Raw genomic sequence first — 21,460 nt, 5'->3', positions numbered from 1 at the left:
GCGAACATTTCCTTTGCTGCGGGCTGCTCACCTCGGATGCTCTTCACCCCCTCCGGGGTGGGGAATTTCAGCAACTGATGCAGTGTTGAGGGAACTACCCTCATGCTATGTATCCAAGGTCTACCCAATAACGCATTATACTTCATGTCGCTTTCGATCACACAGAACACCGTTTGCTGAATGGTTCCATCCGCGTTCACGGGCAACGAGATCTCTCCCTTCGTAGTTTCGCTAGCCATATTGAACACTGAGTACCCGAGCCACCGATACGATCTGATCCAGCAGCCCTAGCTGTTCGACCACTCTCCATCGGATGATGTTGGCCGAACTACCTGGGTCAACCAAAATACGTTTAACCTTAGTTTTAAAGATGAGTATAGAAATTACCAACGCATCATTGTGCAGTTGAATGATGCCTTCCGTGTCTTCGTCATCGAAGGAAATAGAGCCCCGGGTTGAATGGTCTCGGATGCGTTTTTCGCGAACAATAGAGACCTTGGTCCGTTTCATTATCGCCCCCCGGGGGAAATCAATACCCCCAACTATCATGTTGATTGCATGCTGGTGCTCAACCGGTTCGACCCTTCGATGAGCTTCCCTTTCCTTGTAGTGATTTTTGGCTCGCTCGCTCAATAGTTCTCGGAGATGGTCGTTTTTCAATAACTGGGCTACCTCTTCTCTCAACTGGAGGCAATCCTCAGTTTTGTGACCATGGGTTCCGTGATATTCACACACCACGTTCGGATCCCGTTGTCCCGGATCTGACCTTAGTGGTTTCGGCCATCGCACATCCGGGACGCGGCCGATGGCCGAGACAAGGCCTGAGGTATTGACGTTGAAGTTGTACTCCGAAATCTTCGGTGGACCCTTATTGCTGGAGGAACTTCCGGCATCGCTCCTGAACGAGAGTCCCCGGCTATTTGACGGGCGCTCGACCCGCTTGCTGCCTCGGCCTGAGAAATGGCTCGGGCTTTCCCTTGACCTTTCCGAGCTGAAATTTGATCTCTCCGCGTGGGAGTATGGCCGAAACCTTTCTTTTGATGATTCAGACTTCGTTTCATAACCTTTCTTCGATTTATCGAAACTTCTATTCACTTTTCACTTTACCGAAGAGAGCTCAAACTGATCATCCTCCATCCGAATCTTCGACTCATACCGATTGTGGACATCGGCCCATGTCACGGCCTCGTATTCCAGCAAATTTTCTTTCAATTTGGCTGAGGCAACTGAACTTAGCATGTTGAGCCCCTTTGTGAAAGCTTGCGCGGCCCATTCTTCTGGCACCGGGGGGAGTTCCATCCGTTCCCTCTAGAACCGGGTAACGAACTCCCATAGTAGCTCATCGTCCCTTTGAGTTATTCGAAAGATATCGGCCTTACGGGCCTGCACCTTTATGGCACTGGCATGTGCCTTTACGAAGGCATCGGCGAGCATTTCGAAAAAAGTGATCGAGTGCTCGGGTAGGTGGTCATACCACGTCAACGTTCCCTTCGACAGAGTTTCCCCAAATTTCTTCAGCAACACCGACTCGATCTCATCTTCCTCCATATCATTGCCCTTTATGGCACAAGTATATGAGGTCACGTACTCGTGTGGGTCCGTGGTGCCGTCATACTTCTGTATATCGGGCATTTTGAACCTCTTCGGGATTAGTTTCGGGGCCGCACTCGGTGGAAAGGGCTTTTGGATGTATCTTTTCGAATTCGGCCCCTTCAGTAAAGGTGGAGCCCCCGGTATCTGGTCCACCCGAGAATTGTATGTCTCGACCCTCTTTTCGGTCGAATCTACCCGTTTTGCCAAAGTTTCGAGCATCTTTAGGACCTCAGTGGAGGAGCCGGCTCCGAAGCCGTCGTTCTCAACCACTCGCGCTTCATTTCTTCCGGTTTCGGCAGTACCCTTTGCCTTTCCCGGCCCCGCTTCATCCTTTCCGCTCTGCAGCTGAGCGATTTCCATTCCTTGCGCGGTGATTGCCGCTCTCTGTTCCTGCAACATTTTAAAAATTAAACGTAAGTTAACACCATCGTTTAGTGCGTCCGGTTCTCTCCGGCTCCGATCCCGGGACAATGTGGCGGAATTGTGAGTATTTAGAGGATCAGTGGCCGGTAGGGTGGCATTCTCTTGATCCACGGTATTCTACCGGTTGAGCCCCTCCCTTGAATCGACGGGGTTCGGGTCAGCGGGATTTGGCAATGCCCGTAGTCCGCTTCCTTCATTTTCCGCCACAATCTCGGCGTTATTGACATGACCGGATTGTTCGACGTCAGCCATTTGGTCCGTTTCCGCAGAGATGGGTAGTGATTTGTTTTTCTTTTAGTTTTGACGAATATTGTAGAAATCAAGGCCAAAGACCACTATTATCCTAGCCCCACGGTGGGCGCCAAACTGTTTACCCCGGATTCAGATAATCAATTAAATTTGTAAGTGGGTATAGGATATGTGCTTGGATCTTGATGTGTGTTTGATAGAGAAAATATATATTTGAGAGCTCTTTAGTGAAACGGCTATTGATGATAATTTGCTATGAATGTAAACGTTTATGAACAATGTGAAATGCTAGATAGAAGAAACACAATAATAATAGCGACAGACGGCCTTGGCCGAATCAAATATTGAGAGAGAGATTGTATATATGAATTCTTCTACTATAAATGTTCTTGGAAAGTAAAAGGAGCCAACCCCCTCAAAGGAGGATGATGTGCCCTATTTATAGTGTCACCTCCATGGGTCTCATACAATGGGAAATAATAAAATAATAATAACAATGACAACTCTGCACGGATTTGGTGGGATTAGACTGACGGCGCCGTCTGACACACGCATGGTAGGTGGTTGACTATGGCAGGACGCTACTGGCGCGTGGCCCGCATGCAACGGCCACACGGACCAACGGCTACTCGGAAAAACGGCCATGAATGCTCGGGTCATCGGGCTTGGATGCTCGGGTCACCGGGCTTGGCCATTTCGACAACGTCGAAGGCAGACCTGTCGGTGCCCTTGCCCAGCACCGGCCCAAGCATTATCCCGGTCAAGGGTGAATAGTATCCCACACATTCTCATTCCTTAAGTAAATCAATTTTAATAACTTTATGCAAGTGAAAAATGTTAAGTTTTCAACTCTCTCGAAACAGTAGGATGGGATCCTTTATATAGAACCCCAAAATTCCCAATGTCTAGGGTTCCACTCAATGTGAGTTTGTGAAATTAAGGGTAAAATTCCCTTCAATATATGAAGAACTAATTGAAATCGAGAATTTGAAAATGAATGAGACAAAATTCATAAATGGATTGCAGCGAAAAGGAAAAGAATAGGGTAACCTCACCTGCTCTTGGCTGAGCTGTGGTGGATAGAGGGTGACGCATTAATTGTCTTGCAAAACTAGCCATACCGGGCCTGCTACACCCGAATCTACAGGTTTGACCTTGCCGTTTCCGGCAAGGTGAGGAAGAGAGGAAAGAGACTCTACCAGGTGAATTGTAGCGAGTAGATTTTTTTTTAAGTAATACTTGTTTGAAAAAATAGAGTTTTTAATTGTATGTTGTTCAATGTCACTTTGCTACAACGTCTGTATTTGAACTCATAATGGTTCTGGCATAATTTGGCCTGAAGGAAACATCATTGTTACATGTTTCCGTGTGATCCATGACCAAGAGTGGCTCATTAGAATCAGAGTCCCAAACCCAAATATTAGCAAGAGGCTTTTTTTTTTTCAAATTTATTATTTGTAATGTAGTTTCTTAAAAGACATAATAAGTTTAACTTCACATAGATCTATTATTATTTATACTAGTAAAAATTAATTCAAATTAATAAGATGCTAGCCATATATTTACAATACATTATCTTATATGTTGAAAAATATAATATTTAGTAATATGAAGATTTAAATCGTTTAACTTCAAGATCTAAATATTTTTAATGTTAAAAAGTTGAGACTTTACAGATCGCGCTTTATTTCAATGAAGCAAGTGCTTCACTTAAAGCGTGAAGCGGGCCTTGACACTTTTTTTTTTTTGCTTCTCAATTCCTAAAACACTGATCCACGAAGCTATAGGAGCTATTTATATCAGAGCAACTGTGTCCTAGGGTTTTCTACAAGCCGTGTCTATCAGAGTCTAGTTTATGATGTGTTGTGCACCACACTTATAAACAGTAGGTTGTCGGGCATTTAGGAATATTGTCCTTCTTTCTTATCTTAGATCATGCGTTCGAGCCGTACCAACGGGATTTCTTTTTTAATAACGTACTGTGATTACAGCAATGCCTGTGATGAGCAGAGCTTCAACCAACTAGAGAGGCAAGGCTACCACAGATGAGGGTACCAGTCAGGCGCTACAAATAGATGTGGGCTAGGGTGAGTCCCAGAGTGAGGCCCTATCTCAGTCTTCTCAGAGCCCTTCCGTCCCAGTGGACCCTAGAAGGGCTACACCTATAGTACCTCCAGTTCCTCCACATGATGCATCAGGCCAGGAGATGCGATGTGCTATTCGATTATTGACTCAGTTAGTGGTCGCTCAAGCCCAACGTCAGGGTACGGGTACTAGTTATGTTGACAGGGCTGTTATGCCAAGGTTCGAGACTTTATTAATTTGGATCCTCAAGTATTCCTTGGATCAAAACTAGATAAGGACCTGCAGAATTTTATAGATTGGATACTGAGGACATTGAAGGTAATGCATGCTTCAGACACTGAGTCAATAGAGTTGGCTTCCTACCATTTGCAAGATGTTTCTATCCAATGGTATGAGACCTGGGAGTTGTCTAAAGGGGCTAATACACCTCCAGCAGTATGGCAGGAATCCACAGAGGCTTTTCTTCGACATTATTTCCCAGCAGAGGCCCGACGGGCTCCGGTTGATAGGTTTCTGAATTTATGCCAGGGGAATATGAGTGTTCGGGAGTATAGTCTTCTCTTTAATTCACTAGCCAAGTATGCTTCCACAATTGTAGCTGAGATAGAGGATTAGGTACACCGATTTGTGATTAGACTTGGGCCGCACTTGATTAATGATTGCATAATGGCCTCACTTCAAGAGGGTATGGATATCTCTCGTATTCAGGCGTATGCTCAGACTTTAGAGGAGCGAAAGCAGTAACAGCGAGCTGATCGAGAGCATGATAAGGGCCAGAGTAAAAGAGTTATATCTTCTGGTTCCTTTGGTGAGTTTAGGGGTTGTTATAGACAACAGATTCCAAGGCATCCAGCCTCTTCAGCGGCTCCAGGACCGAGGTTTGATCGACTCACTTATTCTGGGCCAGGCCAGAGTTCCAAGGCTTCCAGTTCCCAGGTCAGAGGTGGTTCTAGCCAGATGAGGCTATCTCGCCCACGAGGTATTTAGTATAGTAAGTTGCATGGCAGACAGTGCCGTCTGGATTCAGATGTGTGTTATACCTGTGGTCAGCCAGGCCATATTATGCGAGATTGTCTATCAAGAGGTGGTGGAAGTGTAGCTCAGTTGATGGGATCTGCAGCTGGTTCTTCGTCATCGGTATGCCCTCCTGGGCAGGGTTCTCAAACATTATTCGGACACGGTAGAGGCAGAGGTGGAGCGTCCAGTTTGAGCATTCCTCAGAACCGCATTTATGCATTGGCTGATCGACAGGATCTTGAGTCATCGCCCGATGTTGTCATAAATATACTATCAGTCTCCTCTTATGATGTATACATATTAATAGACCCAGATTATACGTTGTCATATGTTACTCCTTTTATTACTGATAAGTTTGGGGTGGAACCCGAGTCGATTGGGCCTTTTGAGGTATCTATGCCTGTTGGTGATCTAGTGATAGCTAGACGGGTATACATAGATTGTATACAAAGATTGTGCAGTTACAGTTTGTAATTGTCATACCGTAGCTAAGTTGATTGAGTTAGACATAGTGGATTTTGACGTTATTATGGGTATGGACTGGTTGGCTTCTTGTTATGCTAATATTGATTGCAGAATAAAGATGGTCCGGTTTCAGTTTCCAGGAGAGCCATTGCTGGAATGGAAAGGTAATATAGTTTCATCGAGAGTTAGGTTTATTTTCTATCTCAAGGCAAAGAAGATGATCGCGAAGGGTTCTATTTATTATATAGTTCGAGTTTAGAATGCAGAAGCAGAGTCACTAGCTCTCCAGTCTGTTCCAGTGGTTAATGAGTTTCAGGATGTATTCCCAGATGAGCTTTCTGTCCTTCTGCCAGAGCGAGAGATTGACTTTGCTATTGATGTATTACCAGATACTCAGCCGATATCTATTCCCCCTTATAGGATGGCCCCTATTGAGTTGAAGGAACTGAAAGAGCAGTTGAAAGATTTGCTCGAGAAGAGCTTTATTAGGCCTAGTATGTCGTTGTGGGGAGCACCAGTGTTATTTGTAAAGAAGAAAGATGGCTCATTGCGAATGTGTATTGACTACATGCAGCTGAATAAAGTAACGATAAAGAATAAATATTTGCTCCCGAGAATTGATGATTTATTTGATTAGTTGCAGGGTGCCAGATGCTTTTCAAAGATATACTTGAGGTCAGGTTACCATCATGTTAGGGTCATAGAGAAAGCCATTCCAAAGACAGCTTTCAGGACTAGAAATGGTCACTTTGAGTTTCGTGTGATGTCATTCAGTTGACTAATGCCCCAGCAGTATTTATGAATTTGATGAACCATGTATTTAGGCCTTTATAAACTACATATTTAGACCTTTCTTAGATCGGTTTGTGATTGTATTTATCGATGATATTCTAGTCTACTCCCAATCAGAGGCAGAGCATGTAGATCATTTGCATGCAGTGTTCAAAGTCCTTCAGGATTAAAATGCATGCAAAGTTCTCTAAATGTGAGTTATGGTTGTACTCTGTGGATTTTCTGGGGCACATTACATTAGATGAGGGCATTAGGGTTAATACGCAGAAGATAGAAGTTGTGAAGACTTGGCCTAGACCCACGATACTGACAGAGGTTCGTAGTTTTCTGGGGTTGGTAGGTTATTACAGGAGATTTTATAAGTTTTCTGTTCCCTTTCCGCGCCACTGACGAAGCTAACTTAGAAGCAACTAAGTTCTAGTGGATTAATGCTTGTGAGCGGAGTTTTCAAGAGTTTTTGAAGGACAGACTGACTTCATTGCCAGTTCTGACACTTTCAGAGGGACTAGAGGGTTATGCTATTTATTGTGACGCTTTGGGCATCGGATTGGATTGTTTATTGATGCAGCACGGTAAGGTTATCACCTTTGTTTCGAGAGAGCTAAGAAAGCACGAGAAGAATTATTCAACCCATGATTTGGATTTAGTTGTAGTGGTTCATGCATTAAAGACGTGGAGGCATTACTTATATGGTATTCATGTTATATATATATATATATATATATATCATAAGAGCCTTCAGTACATCTTCAAGCAGAAAGAGTTGAATTTACGTCAGAGGCGATTATTAGAGCTGTTGAAAGATAGTACGACTTCATGGTGTTTCAGTATCTATTATTTTAGACAGAGGTCCACAGTTTACAGCTAACTTTTATAGATATTTCTAGAAGAGTTTGGGGACACATGTGAACCTCAATACAACATTTCATCCCCAGACAGACGGGCAGGCTAAGCGTACTATTCAGACGCTCGAGAATATGCTACGAGCATGTGTGATAGACTTTGGAGGTTGTTGGGATGATCATTTTCCACTTATTGAGTTTGCATATAATAATAGCTACCATTCCAGTATCTAGATAGCCCCGTACGAGTATAGGCGGAAGTGTAGATCTCCCATCAAATGGTTCGAAGTCGGAGAATCAAAGTTGATAGGGCCTGTTTTGGTTCAGCAGGCGGTGGAGAAGAGTCATAATAAATATCATAACCCTCTGGTCCCTGTGGAAGTGTTAGAACTGGCAATGAATTCTGGAGCAGAGGGTTATGCTATCTATTGTGATGCTTAGCATCTTAGAGTCGCCAGAAGTCTTATGCAGATAATAAACGACGAAACTTGGAGTTCCAGGTAGATGACTAGTTATTCCTGAAGGTATCACCTATGAAATGTGTCATGAGGTTCGGTAAGAAAGGCAAGCTTAGCCCTAGATATATTGGTCCTTACAGAATTATGCGTAGAGTAGGCCAAGCAGCCTATGAGTTGGACTTACCTTCAGACTTGGAGTCTGTACGTCCAGTTTTCCATGTATCCATTCTCCGTAAGTGCATCGAAGATCCTTCCAGGATTGTGCCCGTAGATGATGTACAGGTTACGAAGTAGTTGTCATATGAGGAAGTCCCTATTACTATTTTAGAACACCAGGTTCGTAGGTTGCGAATCAAAGATGTAGCTTCCGTAAAAGTACTTTAGAGGAATAAGAATGTAGAAGAGATGACTTGGGAAGCCGAGGATGATATGAAGTCTAGGTATCCTCAATTGTTTTCGGCTCCAAAGCAGATGCAGACTATGACACCATCGTCTTCAGGTATGCATTATTTCACAACAATCTTATAGAGGTCCAAAAGCACTAGAAGTGACATTCACCTCCCATCAAATATGATATTTTCATACAAACCTGTCTAATGGGATGGTTCAGCCCCTTTCCAGCCAGGTATAAATTCACGGACCGGCACGACCCCTATAATCATTGGGGGCTGCATTATAGGGGACCAGGAAAGGGCTGGGCTCGATAGACCTGCTCAGCCTGTAGCCCGCATCGCGGCCCACCAGTGCGCCAGTCCGATTTTGTTAAAATAAATAAATTAAATGTGGCATTGTTACTAGCCGTTGACCAATGGTCAAAAAGACCCAACAGTTCATATTTGGTGCATGTAGTAATATTTACTTTTATCAATCCTGTGTAGTTCTTCACAACTTTTCCAACTTGTAAGGGACGGTTGATCATCTTCAAATACCAAAAAAAATTAAAAAATCTAGAAGATTATAAAGGATAACAACCATAAAGGTTAAGTTATTTTTAAGTGGCCAGACTTTAACTTATTAATTAAAATGCTGTAGGTAAACAAAAACTTATACTAATATGTGTAGAGTAGATAAACATCCTAGGACTAGATTACTTTTACTAGAATAGAATAGCATCTAAAATCCTATTTATACCCCTCTCCACTCCTTTATCCGGGTGGTTAGAGTTTATATGTATTCATTAGAATGATTTAAATATCATATAACGCCCCGTTCCTTCACCCGAGAAATTTGAGGTGTGTATTATTTTATTTTTATTTTTTGGGGGGTGGGGGGTGTTAATACAAGGGGTTGGGTGAGGTATCGGTTTAATACTATATACATATTCATATATAATAATGAAATAATTAAGGGAAAATAAGGTTTGGATTTATAGTTTTCTCTTTCAATATAAAAAAGAGCTAGTGTGATTTTTAAAAATTGTTTCTTATTGAGTTTCAAAAGAGGGTGAGGCAGACTGTTACCTGCTTATTGTATAGATAATCCAAAAGTAAAAGTATGAAGGATGGGAACATTTATCTTACCTCCATAATATGAAAAAAAAATAATTGAATAGATTCTTACTTGCTATACCGTTTTAATTCGGCATTGTATTTTTCTAACTTTCTTGTTATGTGTCATTGTCCTGGGGTCTTTTGGAAACAGTCTCTCTATGACTCTACCTCTTCGAGGCAGGGATAAAGCCTAAATACACTCTATCCTTTCCGGAACCCACTTGTGGGAATATACTGGATACCTATACACTACAAAAAGAATCTGGAATTAGCTACAAATTTCGTCACCAATCCATCGCTAAATTACTCTTAGCTAACCAAATTTTTTTGATAATCTGTCGCTAAATAGGATTAGCAATAAATTTTGTTGTTGAGCAATAGAATTTGTATGTTGTTAATTCTATTTTTTTTTTTGTGTAGTCTAAGTAATTAAATTGTATTGACATGATTATGATTAAGCTAAATGTATTTAATCTAAATGAAAATTTCATCCTATCTATATTGTCAAGGCCTTTAGCTAGGTCGTCAATAACACACTTCTTGTTGCATTTTTTTAGGAATTAAGGGCAGTCAATTTAGTTAAATATTATAGCACTAAAGAATCATTAAGATGTGTGGATTAGCTAGAATTTGTTTATTGGTCGTTCTACATCAGAGTGGGTTAACAGATGTTGATAAAAAGTCTGATTGTTATATTTAATTAACACTTCCTCTAAATTAATATATTGACCCAAGCATGTTTATTTAAGACCTTATTCAAAGCTTTTACTTTTGTTGCATTAGTTACGCAGATTCTTTGTATATGTATCACATTTGTTAGTCCACTTTAGTGTAAGTCACAATTTATGACCAAAAGAGTCTTACCATCTTTTTTCCAAGGAAGATTCATATAATCTATTGCTCCAGAAAGAAAGAAAGAAAGAAAGAAAGAAAGAAAGAAAGAAAGAAAGAAAGAAATTAAAAGTGTTATAAAATATGAAAATTTATATATTTTACACTTGATTTTTTTGAACCACTAGGAAAGGTAAAAGGTAAGCAAAGTTATATACCCTCCTTTTTGGAGTTATTGGGATCTTCTATTTGCTGTTTGCTGATTAGCTTGCCCAAATTCCTTAATTTGCATATATTATAACTTAAGCAAGTATTACAATTCCTCAAAAGAGTGAATATCAATATAATTAGTTTATTTAGTTTAATAATGTAAAGCTCAAAATTGGTAAAATTACTCCCCACATTCCAATATGGATTCTATGGATTACACTATGAGGGGGGTTAAAACCTTCTATTTTTTTTTTCCACCTAGTGTCGGTTTCCTGCATAGGGTAACCAACTAAATCTGAATTCGCGTCGGAAAGTCCCACGTGGGAGATAAAGTGCTCATTAAAAAAGGTGAATTTATACCAAGAGCTCCAATCAGAGATATCTGGTTAAGGATGAAGAAGTAATTATCACTCCACCACAATCGTAAAACCTTCTAATTTTCTGCTTGATTTGTTATATGTGTGTGTAATTTGTTTACAAAAGGGTATTAAAAGACAAAGTACATAATTTGGTTTCTTCTTTTTGTGGGAAACTAATATAATCTTAAGTAACTTGACGAGTTTCTAATTTGTTTTCTTGTTATGTAATTAACATAAATACGTCGTATTCATTATAAGTAGTATTACTAACCCACTATAATTCAATTAGAAAAAAGAAAAAAAATTGATTCATGAAGATTTTCATCAATAATCAATTGAGGGGTCGGTGTATATTGCAATAACAATTTATGACAATTTGCACACAAATTAAATACCACATTTAATACTTATCTTATTCGTTCTCATGGATCCAACTTAATAAAAATAAAATTTGCTTCATATTTTTAGTTACTTAGGTGGGCAAGTAAACCTAAATGATTAATTTTAATCCGTTATACTATAAAGTCTAACCTTTTCCTCTTTGAAAAATGACAAAAATTATACATATGACGACTTAGAAGTGTGATGGTCAATGAGTTAGTAGATCCTACGCTACATTACAACCAACTGTAGTATTATAATTTAACTGTTTTGTATAGTTAATCTTTCAACTAGTCACACTTTCCATTGAAAAAAATTACATCAAATAAAAATTGTGATGCTTGAGTGATGCGTGACAACAAAACGTACATTTTTCACATAATGCAAAGAAGTTGTACAATGTGAAGTATGCAAATCATCTACTCTTTTCATTTACTTTCCTCCAAGGTAAAATGATGGTGTCACAGTCTTTCATTATCAGTTGTTATTGTATATTTTTTCAAAAAATAATATTTTTTTTTCTGTTATTTGAGGTCTAATAATTCTTTAAAGACGTTTGACCTAAATCTCTCATTGGTGTAGCCATTCAGGTATAACTTCAAATGACGTGAAACTTGATCTGAACAATATAGTACCTTTTTTATGCACTAATCTTTGACTTATAGTTGAAAATAAAGAAAGAAGAAAGTGAAGAGAATCAGAAAAGAAAAGAAAAGAAAAAAACCCCAATTTTAAAAAGGACTTTTAACATATTTGGCCAATTGGTCGAACATAATTACAGCCACTAGTCAAATATATATACTACAACAACAACAACAACCCAGTGAAATCCCACAACGTGGGGTCTGGGGAGGGTAGAGTGTACGCAGACCTTACTCCTACCAAGGTAGGATGGCTGTTTCCGAGAGACCCTCGACTCAATAAAAACATAAAAAGAGGTCAGATACGGCTAAAGAGATTCAAAGCAATATGTATAAAATATGAATATTATACATTAATATGTATAATAAAAAAAAATACATTGCTGACTATTATTTTGATATAAAGCGGCTATTTATGTCAATTTCTCTTTTAAAAAAATCGATTCTTGATATTCACAATATTAATGCATGGGCTTCGCATTTTGTAGTCTAAGATCCATAATAATTCAAAGGCTTACTTAATGGGCTTCAAGTTTTGGCATATGTGATATGACAAAAGGCCGTAACTATGAAAGTATACAAGCAATATTGTTTTGTTCCCTTATACACCGCATAACTTTTCCTTATTTTGGAAATTAGGATGCTACACCGCAAGGACGGAACGAGTCGGTTCCCCTTTCCGTCTTTCAGCAGCATGATGAAGATAGATTCAAATTGACAAACCTCCAAATGAGTTAACATAAGATGGCAAGGGTACATTAGGTCAAGCGCAACAAACAAAATACAAGGATAGCACCGTACCCTCGTAGTCATCAATCTTTAGCACATCTGGCCCGAACTCACTCGGTTTGCGCGTCTACCGGGTCACCATACTTAATACCGAGTCACTCCCTCTTTTAACTCGCAACCTCGTGAGGGTTTACTACCCCCTCACTAGAGGTTGCACGTGGAGACTCTAATATCATATGTAATAACCCAGCTCACCAATTATATATGATCTAAACCAAGTCTGTATGACTTTAAAACGTGTCACTGGAGCCTTAAAGCTTTTTTCCTTTAATGCCAAACATCTCTTATAATACAAGCTTGGGAAAATTTAACTCGTCTTTGTGCACTTCTCTACCTACTATAACATGTGATACAGCAGGAAAATCCTCAAGTATTTCGTTGGACCTTTCAAAAAAAGATCTGCAGAGGTCAGTGTGAGCCTCATTCTTGAAGCAAACATCAGCTAAAAGAGCTCCCTTGTTTGACAAGCTGACATATTCTCTTTTTGTGATTATGAAAAGGCTAGCTGGAATAGCACATAATCCTGAAACAATGACATACAAAGAACCAAATAGATTCACAAAAACTAGACTGATTTCACATTCAACAGGATAATCAGTTAATGGTTTCGACAGCAATATGGCTACATAATAAACACACCTAGACACTAACACAACTACATTAAGTCAAGCATTACCATAAGAGAGTTAATACAACTATCGCCGAAACTTCTAAAACCCTTTGCAAAATCACTGGAGGGCGCAAGTCAGAGTGGGTCATACAAAATTTCGATCCGAGGGCCAAAAGAACATCTTGCCCCTCGATCATAGTCGAGGCAACGTTCTTTAGCCCGCGAGAACCTATCTATTCCATTCGAGTTCAGCGCCTGATCTTGGATTTGCATTGTTTGAGCGACTGGTATCTTCAGGCTTGAAGGAATTTGCGGCAGTGTGCCAACCTAAAAGGTATGGCAGAACAAACTGCACAAATTCAGCAGATAACATGTTAGAAGAGGCAACACTGCTAGAAAGCAAGATCAGAATAAGCACCAACCAGAAAGAACCACTGTTTTTTTGGTAAGGTAAGGTTTAACCAGAAAGAACCACCGTGAAATGACAACACCAACAACGATCACAAAGGGTTAGCTAGTCACGATGCTATACTTTAACAAGAGGAGCTCTTGAAGGAGGGTGATGTTGCAGGCAAGATTTATAAGGCTTGATCAATACTTGACACATAGTAGATAGCTCAATTCTAAGATGGTTAAAATTATAGTATAACATGAAATACTTTCCAAAAACCAAGATTACCAAGATTCAGCTTCCACCACATGCTTTTATTTCAAAATGCAAGAAAGTAACAAGAGAAAACTCGTCACCTAAATTCCCAGGTTTTCACCAAAAAAGCACAAGGTACGCTGTACGGATTGGATTCTAGCCACTGGCAAGTTCCAATAGAAAAGCAAACAATTTCCTAAAATAGAAAGATTCTAAGAAACTCTACTCCCCCCATTCACTTTTACTTGTCCACTAAACTGAAAATAAGTTCTCACTTTTACTTGTCCACTTTAGCATATCAAGAGAAAAACAAATATTTTTTCATGTTTTACCCTCAACACTAACTACTCAATCCCAAATCATTTTTCAAGTGCATTGAAACTATACACCAATTAATATGAGTATTATGTAAATATGCACTTCATTTATTATTTCTCAAAGCAAGTGCAAAGTCCATTGTGGACAAGTAATAGTGAATGGAGGGAGTACTTAGGCCTCATTTGTTTGCACTCAATGGAGGTCTGAATCTAAATGGTTCAGAAGTTAGGCCATTAAGTGCATTTGATTACATTAAGATTTAAGCACTTATCAAAGGGACTGGACCTATAATCTCATTTCTTTATCCTTTCTCATCCATATCTACAGCAAACTATGGGGCTACCAACATATTTATGGTCTCAACTTGAGGTCTACTCCTGATTAGGGAATTTGAGCAAATATCAAAGAGACTGGACCCATAAACTGCATAAACAGCCACTTATATGCGTGCATGAACTTTTGCAAATTTGCTCTTTAGCACCACAAGATGGAAAAACCCAAGTGGATTACTAACTTAATGGTATACACATGGGTGAGAAAACAATCAGAGACTATATATCAAGACACAAAATAGGAGACTATCTTCATCTTACATTGAATGCTGAGACAAGAACTGCAAACTCTGCCTTTGTAACAGGGATGTAAATGTTCTCATCCAAATTAATAAGCTTGTTTTGAACACCTGCATTCATTTAGGAATGGAAACAAGTCATATTTTATAGTTTAAAAATAAAATCTCGAATTTTCACTGTAATAGAGTTTAAGGAAAAGGCAATTACTGAGATTAAAGAAGTGACCAGAGCCATCTGGAAGTGGCTCGACCTTCAACACTTTCCTGACTTTACCTTCATCACTGTAAAGCACACATAAAATGTCATCTTAGAACTTAAACTGATGAGAATGCATATTAATTCCCAACAGATAGGATCCCTATCAATTAAATATAATGGTCTAGGATCCCTATCAATTAAATATAATGGTCTCCAAGCAAGTACTCTGATAAATCGCATATGTTTATGCATACAAATACATTTATGATAAACAAATCATAATTATATCCAGGACAGTTGATAGATGGTAATGGAGCTAATTGCCGAACAGTGGTCGCTCTAGGGTTCATATTAGGAATCAGTCTCACTAGGTTTTTTATGACCTCACAAAAAGATGTAGGTTTTACCTTCTTCCTTTGTTTGGATCATGGAAGAACTCACATGAATCTTTTGCCCCAAGGCTGATAATAGATCCCATTTCAGTCACTGACAACGAGAAGACCTGAAAAACACACAAATGCTGAGAAAGGCACTTCAAAAGCAACACATGGATAGTCAGAAATCATGGCCCGACTCCATGGCACACTCACCATGTTAGCTAAAAGTGTCACGTACACGTCTACCACAAATCACTACTACATATCTCCTATCTGGTAATTTTTATGGGAAACTAGATGTGTGCCCAAAATGATTACCCAAAAAATACCCAATTTAAAAATATTACACTATATACCTATTTAGGGAAAAAAAATTACTATAAAACATCCAGCAGGTATGTATGTTGTAAATCTTTGGGGCATACAATTTACATGTTACTCCCTCCATTCCAAAATAAGTGTCCTTTTAGGCTTTTTATTTTGTTCCAAAATAAGTGACACTTTAGGATTTCAAGAAGAAATTAATTCTATTCTTCCAAACTTACCCTTATTTATTATCAAGAATCATTAAATAACTTTTCTTTTTCTAAGCATTAATTAGGGGTAAGTTGGTAAAAACACTCCTAATTTTCTAAGAGCGAGCAATTTCTTATGGGGTGTGCATGAGCTAAAAGAGACACTTATTTTGGAATGGAGGGAGTATATAACAGTGTGATTCAACTATTCTTATTGTTGTACACCTGAAAGGTATACAATTATGTGAATGTTACCCCAAAGATATACCACGTACAAAATTGTATGGTACAATTTTTTAATGGGCAAAATTTGTAAATACGTATAGACGGGTGATTTTTTCACTTCGCTGGGGTAATCATGTAGAAGTCCCCATATTTATCAAACCTTAGCCTCACTGCAATCCATGGATAAGAGAAGCACATAGAAAATGTATTATGCAGTGGGGAAAAGAGAGGAATTAAGGTAATGATTACCTGCTTTCTACTCCAATCATATTGACGAACACCAGCAGCGGGTGCAAATTGAAGCATCACCATACCTTCTCTTGACAGCTTGAATGCCCCCGACTGCGCCATAATTTACAACCACCACAGTAGCATTAAATTACGATTTTCTCAATGACAAATACAGATTAAACAGAAGAGGAGCAACCAACACAATATGAGGAAGCATACATTTATAGGCGCGAACTCTGGCGACCGAGGTTCAATGGTGAGAGCTGCTTTCCCTTTGTATATTGAGTATCCAACAAAAACCTTAGGCGAAGATGCCCCTAAAAACCAAGGACATTTTTAGTTCTTCCATAACATGAAATGGCTCAAAATAATACAAATGGACCAGACAAAGTAATTATTTCAAACAAATATACCAAGACTGATCTTATTTGTGTTCTATGAACAATATACTAGAAACTAGAAAGACGAAAACACAAGGTAGGAGGGAGACAGCCTACGGGAGTCGTTTGGTTGCTGGTTAGGAACTAAATTATTCATGTATAAAAATTAGCATAACTAGTACTATGTTTGGTAGTATTTTAGTTGCTATGTATAAAATTCAGCACACGAGCTATGTTTGGTAGTATTTTAGTTGTTATGTATAAAATTCAGCACACGAGTACGATGTTTGGTTGTCAGTTTACAGATCCGCATAACCAATACAGGTATAACTTACGAGGGAATCGATGTTTTATGTTATGAAGGGTATAAGATGGAATAGCCAACCCTCAGGGGTTGGCCTGGTGGCAATTGACTTGAGCCTTGGGGTGCTCCCTTTCAAGGTCTCAAGTTCGAAACCCACTGGGTGCAAACAATTTCTGAGGGTCATCGGACTGGGTAAAACCTGAATTAACCATGGTGCACTTGCGGGAAACTCCTTGCCGAGGGCCTGTGCACCCCCGGGATTAGTTGGGGCTCTAAGAGACCCGGACACCCGGTGCTTAATCAAAAAAAATATATATATGGAATAACCAATACATGAACAACTAAACCCTGCATAACTCTAACCAACAACCTAACGACCCCTTAATTTTTCTTTTCAGACAAAACATTAAAAAGTGGGAAAATTTTCAGGTATCTTTGTTGATGACTGGAATTGGAAGAAACTAAAAAGTACTCCTTTCCCTTTACATTTCAAAGACTTAATAAATACAGATCTACAGAACCTCACAGGCAAAGCATATCAAGCATTCACAAAGTGTTCAACCAGAACCAATGTTCTCCATTTGGACTACGTATACATATGACCAAAAACATTGTACGTATAAATAGATTGCACCCATAACAAACCACTGTAAATAAAAGAGATAATGGTCAAAAACACACCTGAACTAACGCTTTTTCACGAGCTTCATCCCCCAACTATCAGTTGTTCCCTTTTCCTACCTCAAGTCCTCAACTATCACCATAGTTCAGACGTTTTTTTGACCATTAACTCTAAATCAAACAAAAATTCACTATTTCGAGTTCAACAAATGAAGCAATTAGGTAAAAATTAGCAACAGTAATGCACATTGCAGGAAAAGCCATTTAAACCTCAGGCACCAAAAACCAATCCACAGCCAGAGCTAGAATTTTAGCTTAATAAATTAATTCATAAAATAGGAAAATAAAAAAATTGAGGGGGGCAAGCTCTTCTATTCTGGTTCATGGTTTCTCTTGGCTATATGGTTCATCCGGGGGAGAGATTGAGCTTCAAGAAATAGTAAACGGTCTTATCAATACACAAATGTATAACTCCCCAAGAATTTCAATTGACCTCATCTCCATAATAGTGCGAAAAGAAGGCTCGGCTCCAGGTTGTTCAAGAATAGTGGCGTTGAGTTTCTCAATCCTTTGACTTAGGATTAGTCAGTTCTATTTCTCGATGGGCCGGGGAAGGGATATAACTCAGCGGTATAGTGTCACCTAGACCCACAAAAGAACAGTACAAAAAAAAAAGAAGGATTTAATAGAGTTTACCCTGTTGTTGTTGTTGTTGTTATTGGTGTTGGGGTTCAAGTAATTTGAACGGCGGCATGTTAAAGAAAGATTGTACATAGAAAGCAGAAAGACGAAAACATCAAAAAGTGGAAAAAAATTCCGATATCTTTGTTGATGACTAGAATTAGAAGAAACTAAAAAGTACTCCCTTCCTTTTCCATAATCTACAGGACCTCACAGGCAGAACATACCAAGCAAAAAGAACCATTGTAAATCGAAAAAAATTGTACATATAAATAGAATGCAGCCATAACCAACCACTGTAATTCAAGAAAAGATTCGCTATTTTACAACAACAACAACATACCCAATGAAATCTCACAAAGTAGGGTCTGGGGAGGACCTTACCCCTATTTTGAGTTTAACAAATGAAGCAAATAGGGAAATTTAACAACAGTAATTCTCAATGCAAGAACATTCATTTAAACCTCAGGTAAGAGCTAGAATTTGAGCATAACTGGTTTATAAAATAGGAAAATTACTAGTGCAGGTTATCTCTCCTGTGTGATTTGCGGGCTATTACACAGAAGCGGGATTTATCCTGTGCGCACCCAAAGGGCAGCGGCTGCGGGTTCCGTGTCATTAAAAAAAAATAGGAAAATTAAAATTTCAACCAAGACCCACAAGAAACAGTCCAAGAAAAAAGTATAGCAGCTAGGAAATACTAAGAATAAGCAAAAGCCACTAACAAAGAAAAACCCATTTTTCAAGATTTAACAGAGTTTACCATGTGGCTGTTGTTGTTGTTGTTGTTGCTGTTGAGGTTCAAAATAATCAGAATGGCGACATGTTAAGGAAAGATTCTTGGGCAAAGCTTTGAATGTTTTTGTGTGGGAATTTAAGGGGGTAAAAATGGTATTATTAATGGAGGTGGAAAAAGAGAGAGGTTGGTGATGATAAGGTGAGGTTTTAGTAGGGTTTTGGAGGCTAATGCTAAAACCTGAAGTAGGTGAAGGAGAAAGAGAGAAATTAGACATTGCTTCAAAAGGTTTTATGGCAATGGGGTAATGAAAGTTTTAATCTTTATAAGAAAGTTTGATGTTCCAAGAATGGAAAGTGGAATTTGGAAAGTCCTGTTGTTCTTGGAGCAAAAGGGAAGAGCTTTCTGAAAGTGTATTCATATAAACACCCTTGTACTATGATTTAATTATGGATAAAATCTTTGTATTTTAAAATCAAATACTTACATTTCCTATAGTATACGAAGAGCAAATTTCCATAATGTAAATTCAACAAAAGAAATTACATTTACGTAGCCATTTTTTAAATTATATCCGTATAGCCACATTTTCACGTACACATACTGTAGATAATATATCAACCTTATATAAAAGTGTATAAAAATGTATGAGAGGTGTTTATACATATGTTTATGCTGGTATACAATATTATATAAACTTATACATGAAGTGTTTATACACACTCCTACATTGTATAAAATAGTATAATAATGGATATCCAGTGGAGATCCGGCGTAGATCTGGTGGTAGACGAAGAAGACGAACCTCTCCGGTGTAGATCTGGCACCAGCGTAGCAAGATCGGCGACCTAGAATGAAGGAGACGACCGGCTATAGCAAGATTCGATGCAGGCGTAGCAAGATCAACGACTAAGATGAAGGAGACAACCGTCTATAGCAAGATCTAGCTCTTGTGATGCAAGAGCGACGACTTAGGATAAAGGAGATGACCGGCTAACGCATATTTCTACTATTATAGAAGAGTGGTTTGGTCGTCAACCCACTCTTCTATAATAGTAAGTAAATTTTAAAAAAAATGGGGTCCACTCTTCTATAATAGTAGAAATAAAAAAAAATTAAGATATGGGTCCACGTGAAGAATTAGGATACAATTACAAAATAAAAAAATTAAGATATGGGTCCACGTGAAGAATTAGGATACAATTGCAAAAAAAAAAAAAAAAAATTAAGATATGGGTCCACGTGAAGAATTAGGATACAATTGCAAAAAAAAATTAAAGTGGGGTCCACGTGAAGAAGTAGGACGCAATTACAAAAAAAATAAGGTGGAGTCCACGTGAAGAATTAGGAGACAATTGCAAAAAATAAAATAGGACATTTAAATAATGATAATAAGTTCAGAAAATGGTAAAGGTACGCTTAGAGAAAATTTAAAGAAGAGAAATTCGGGAAAAAGGAAATAACGATTTAAATTGAATATAAAAATAGCTAAAGAAGTCATAAAATCAAAAGATTTAAAACTTATACCTTTAAGTTGAGACACGTACGTCTCACACAAATAATGAGGAATAACATCAAGAAGACGAAATATAAACGGTCAAGAAACATATACACATATTTTCTTAAAATGATGAAGTTAGTCTATACTTAAAAAGTTAAGACTATAACATATGCTAACACATAAAAGCGCTTTTCAGTATTGTTGAGTATAAAGAGATGATGACATGAAACTCAGTAAGAGAAGGTGTATTTCAAATCTTTTAATTGAAGAACCAAACCAGGAAAGTCATATATGGGAGAAGCGAACTAAGTAAAATAATTTATTGATATGTTCAACTAATTGAATTATAATATTTTCTATAATAAAAATTTCATAATTATATTACTAAAAGGTACTCTCTCTGTCCTAATTTATGTGACATAGTTTGACTAGGAAAAAAGAAAGGAAAGATTTTTGAAACTTATGATCTAAAACAAGTCATAGATATTTATGTGGATTTAAATCATTTCATTAAAGATAAAAGGGGAAGTTCCAAGTTAAATGATTTCTAAACATAAAAATATATTATTCTTTTTAAGACAGACTAAAAAGAAAAATGTGGTATTATTTTTTGTGTTGGGCCCGTGCTAGCACGGGCTTTCATCATCTAGTAAAAAAAATAAACATGGGCTAATCCAGGTAAATATTTTTTTCAAATTGTCATAATGTGTTATTTTCCCTACGGGAAATGCTACACTTATACTCCTTATGATACTCTGATGTTATCCAGTGTTTTAAAAGGTGCGGGCGTAAGGCGGGGCGTTTTACATACGCCTCGACGAGGCGTAAGCCTCGAGGCACAGGGCGTAAGCCCCATGGGTATTTAATTTTTAGTATTTCTTAAAATAATATAATTACAATAAATATTTTTAAATAGGTAA

General features: G+C 38.3%; 1 protein-coding gene across 1 annotated transcript; it reads right to left on the bottom strand.

Moving 5' to 3' along the window:
* Positions 1-13,162: 13,162 nt before the first annotated feature.
* LOC132641523 (single-stranded DNA-binding protein WHY1, chloroplastic) lies at positions 13,163-19,462 on the bottom strand. Its single transcript, XM_060358553.1, has 7 exons — positions 19,067-19,462; positions 16,537-16,634; positions 16,336-16,428; positions 15,377-15,471; positions 14,979-15,052; positions 14,793-14,881; positions 13,163-13,584 (listed from the first exon to the last, which is right to left on the bottom strand). Exons 1-7 carry the CDS (start codon positions 19,314-19,316, stop codon positions 13,465-13,467), a joined length of 819 nt encoding a protein of 272 aa, XP_060214536.1. The 5' UTR covers positions 19,317-19,462; the 3' UTR covers positions 13,163-13,464.
* Positions 19,463-21,460: the final 1,998 nt, after the last annotated feature.

The sequence above is a fragment of the Lycium barbarum genome, chromosome 5 (assembly GCF_019175385.1).
Source record: "Lycium barbarum isolate Lr01 chromosome 5, ASM1917538v2, whole genome shotgun sequence".
NCBI lineage: Eukaryota > Viridiplantae > Streptophyta > Magnoliopsida > Solanales > Solanaceae > Lycium > Lycium barbarum.
This window is presented reverse-complemented; position numbering and strand designations above follow the sequence as displayed.

Bases quoted from the DNA above. Each gene is read 5' to 3' on its own strand.
- LOC132641523 (XM_060358553.1), bottom strand. From the start codon at position 19,316: ATGTCTAATTTCTCTCTTTCTCCTTCACCTACTTCAGGTTTTAGCATT. The intron at 16,429-16,536 runs GTATGCTTCCTC...ATTATGGCGCAG, and splicing joins CAGAGTTCGCGCCTATAAAT to TCGGGGGCATTCAAGCTGTC. The intron at 15,053-15,376 runs GTAAAACCTACA...TGTGCTTTACAG, and splicing joins GATCCAAACAAAGGAAGAAG to TGATGAAGGTAAAGTCAGGA.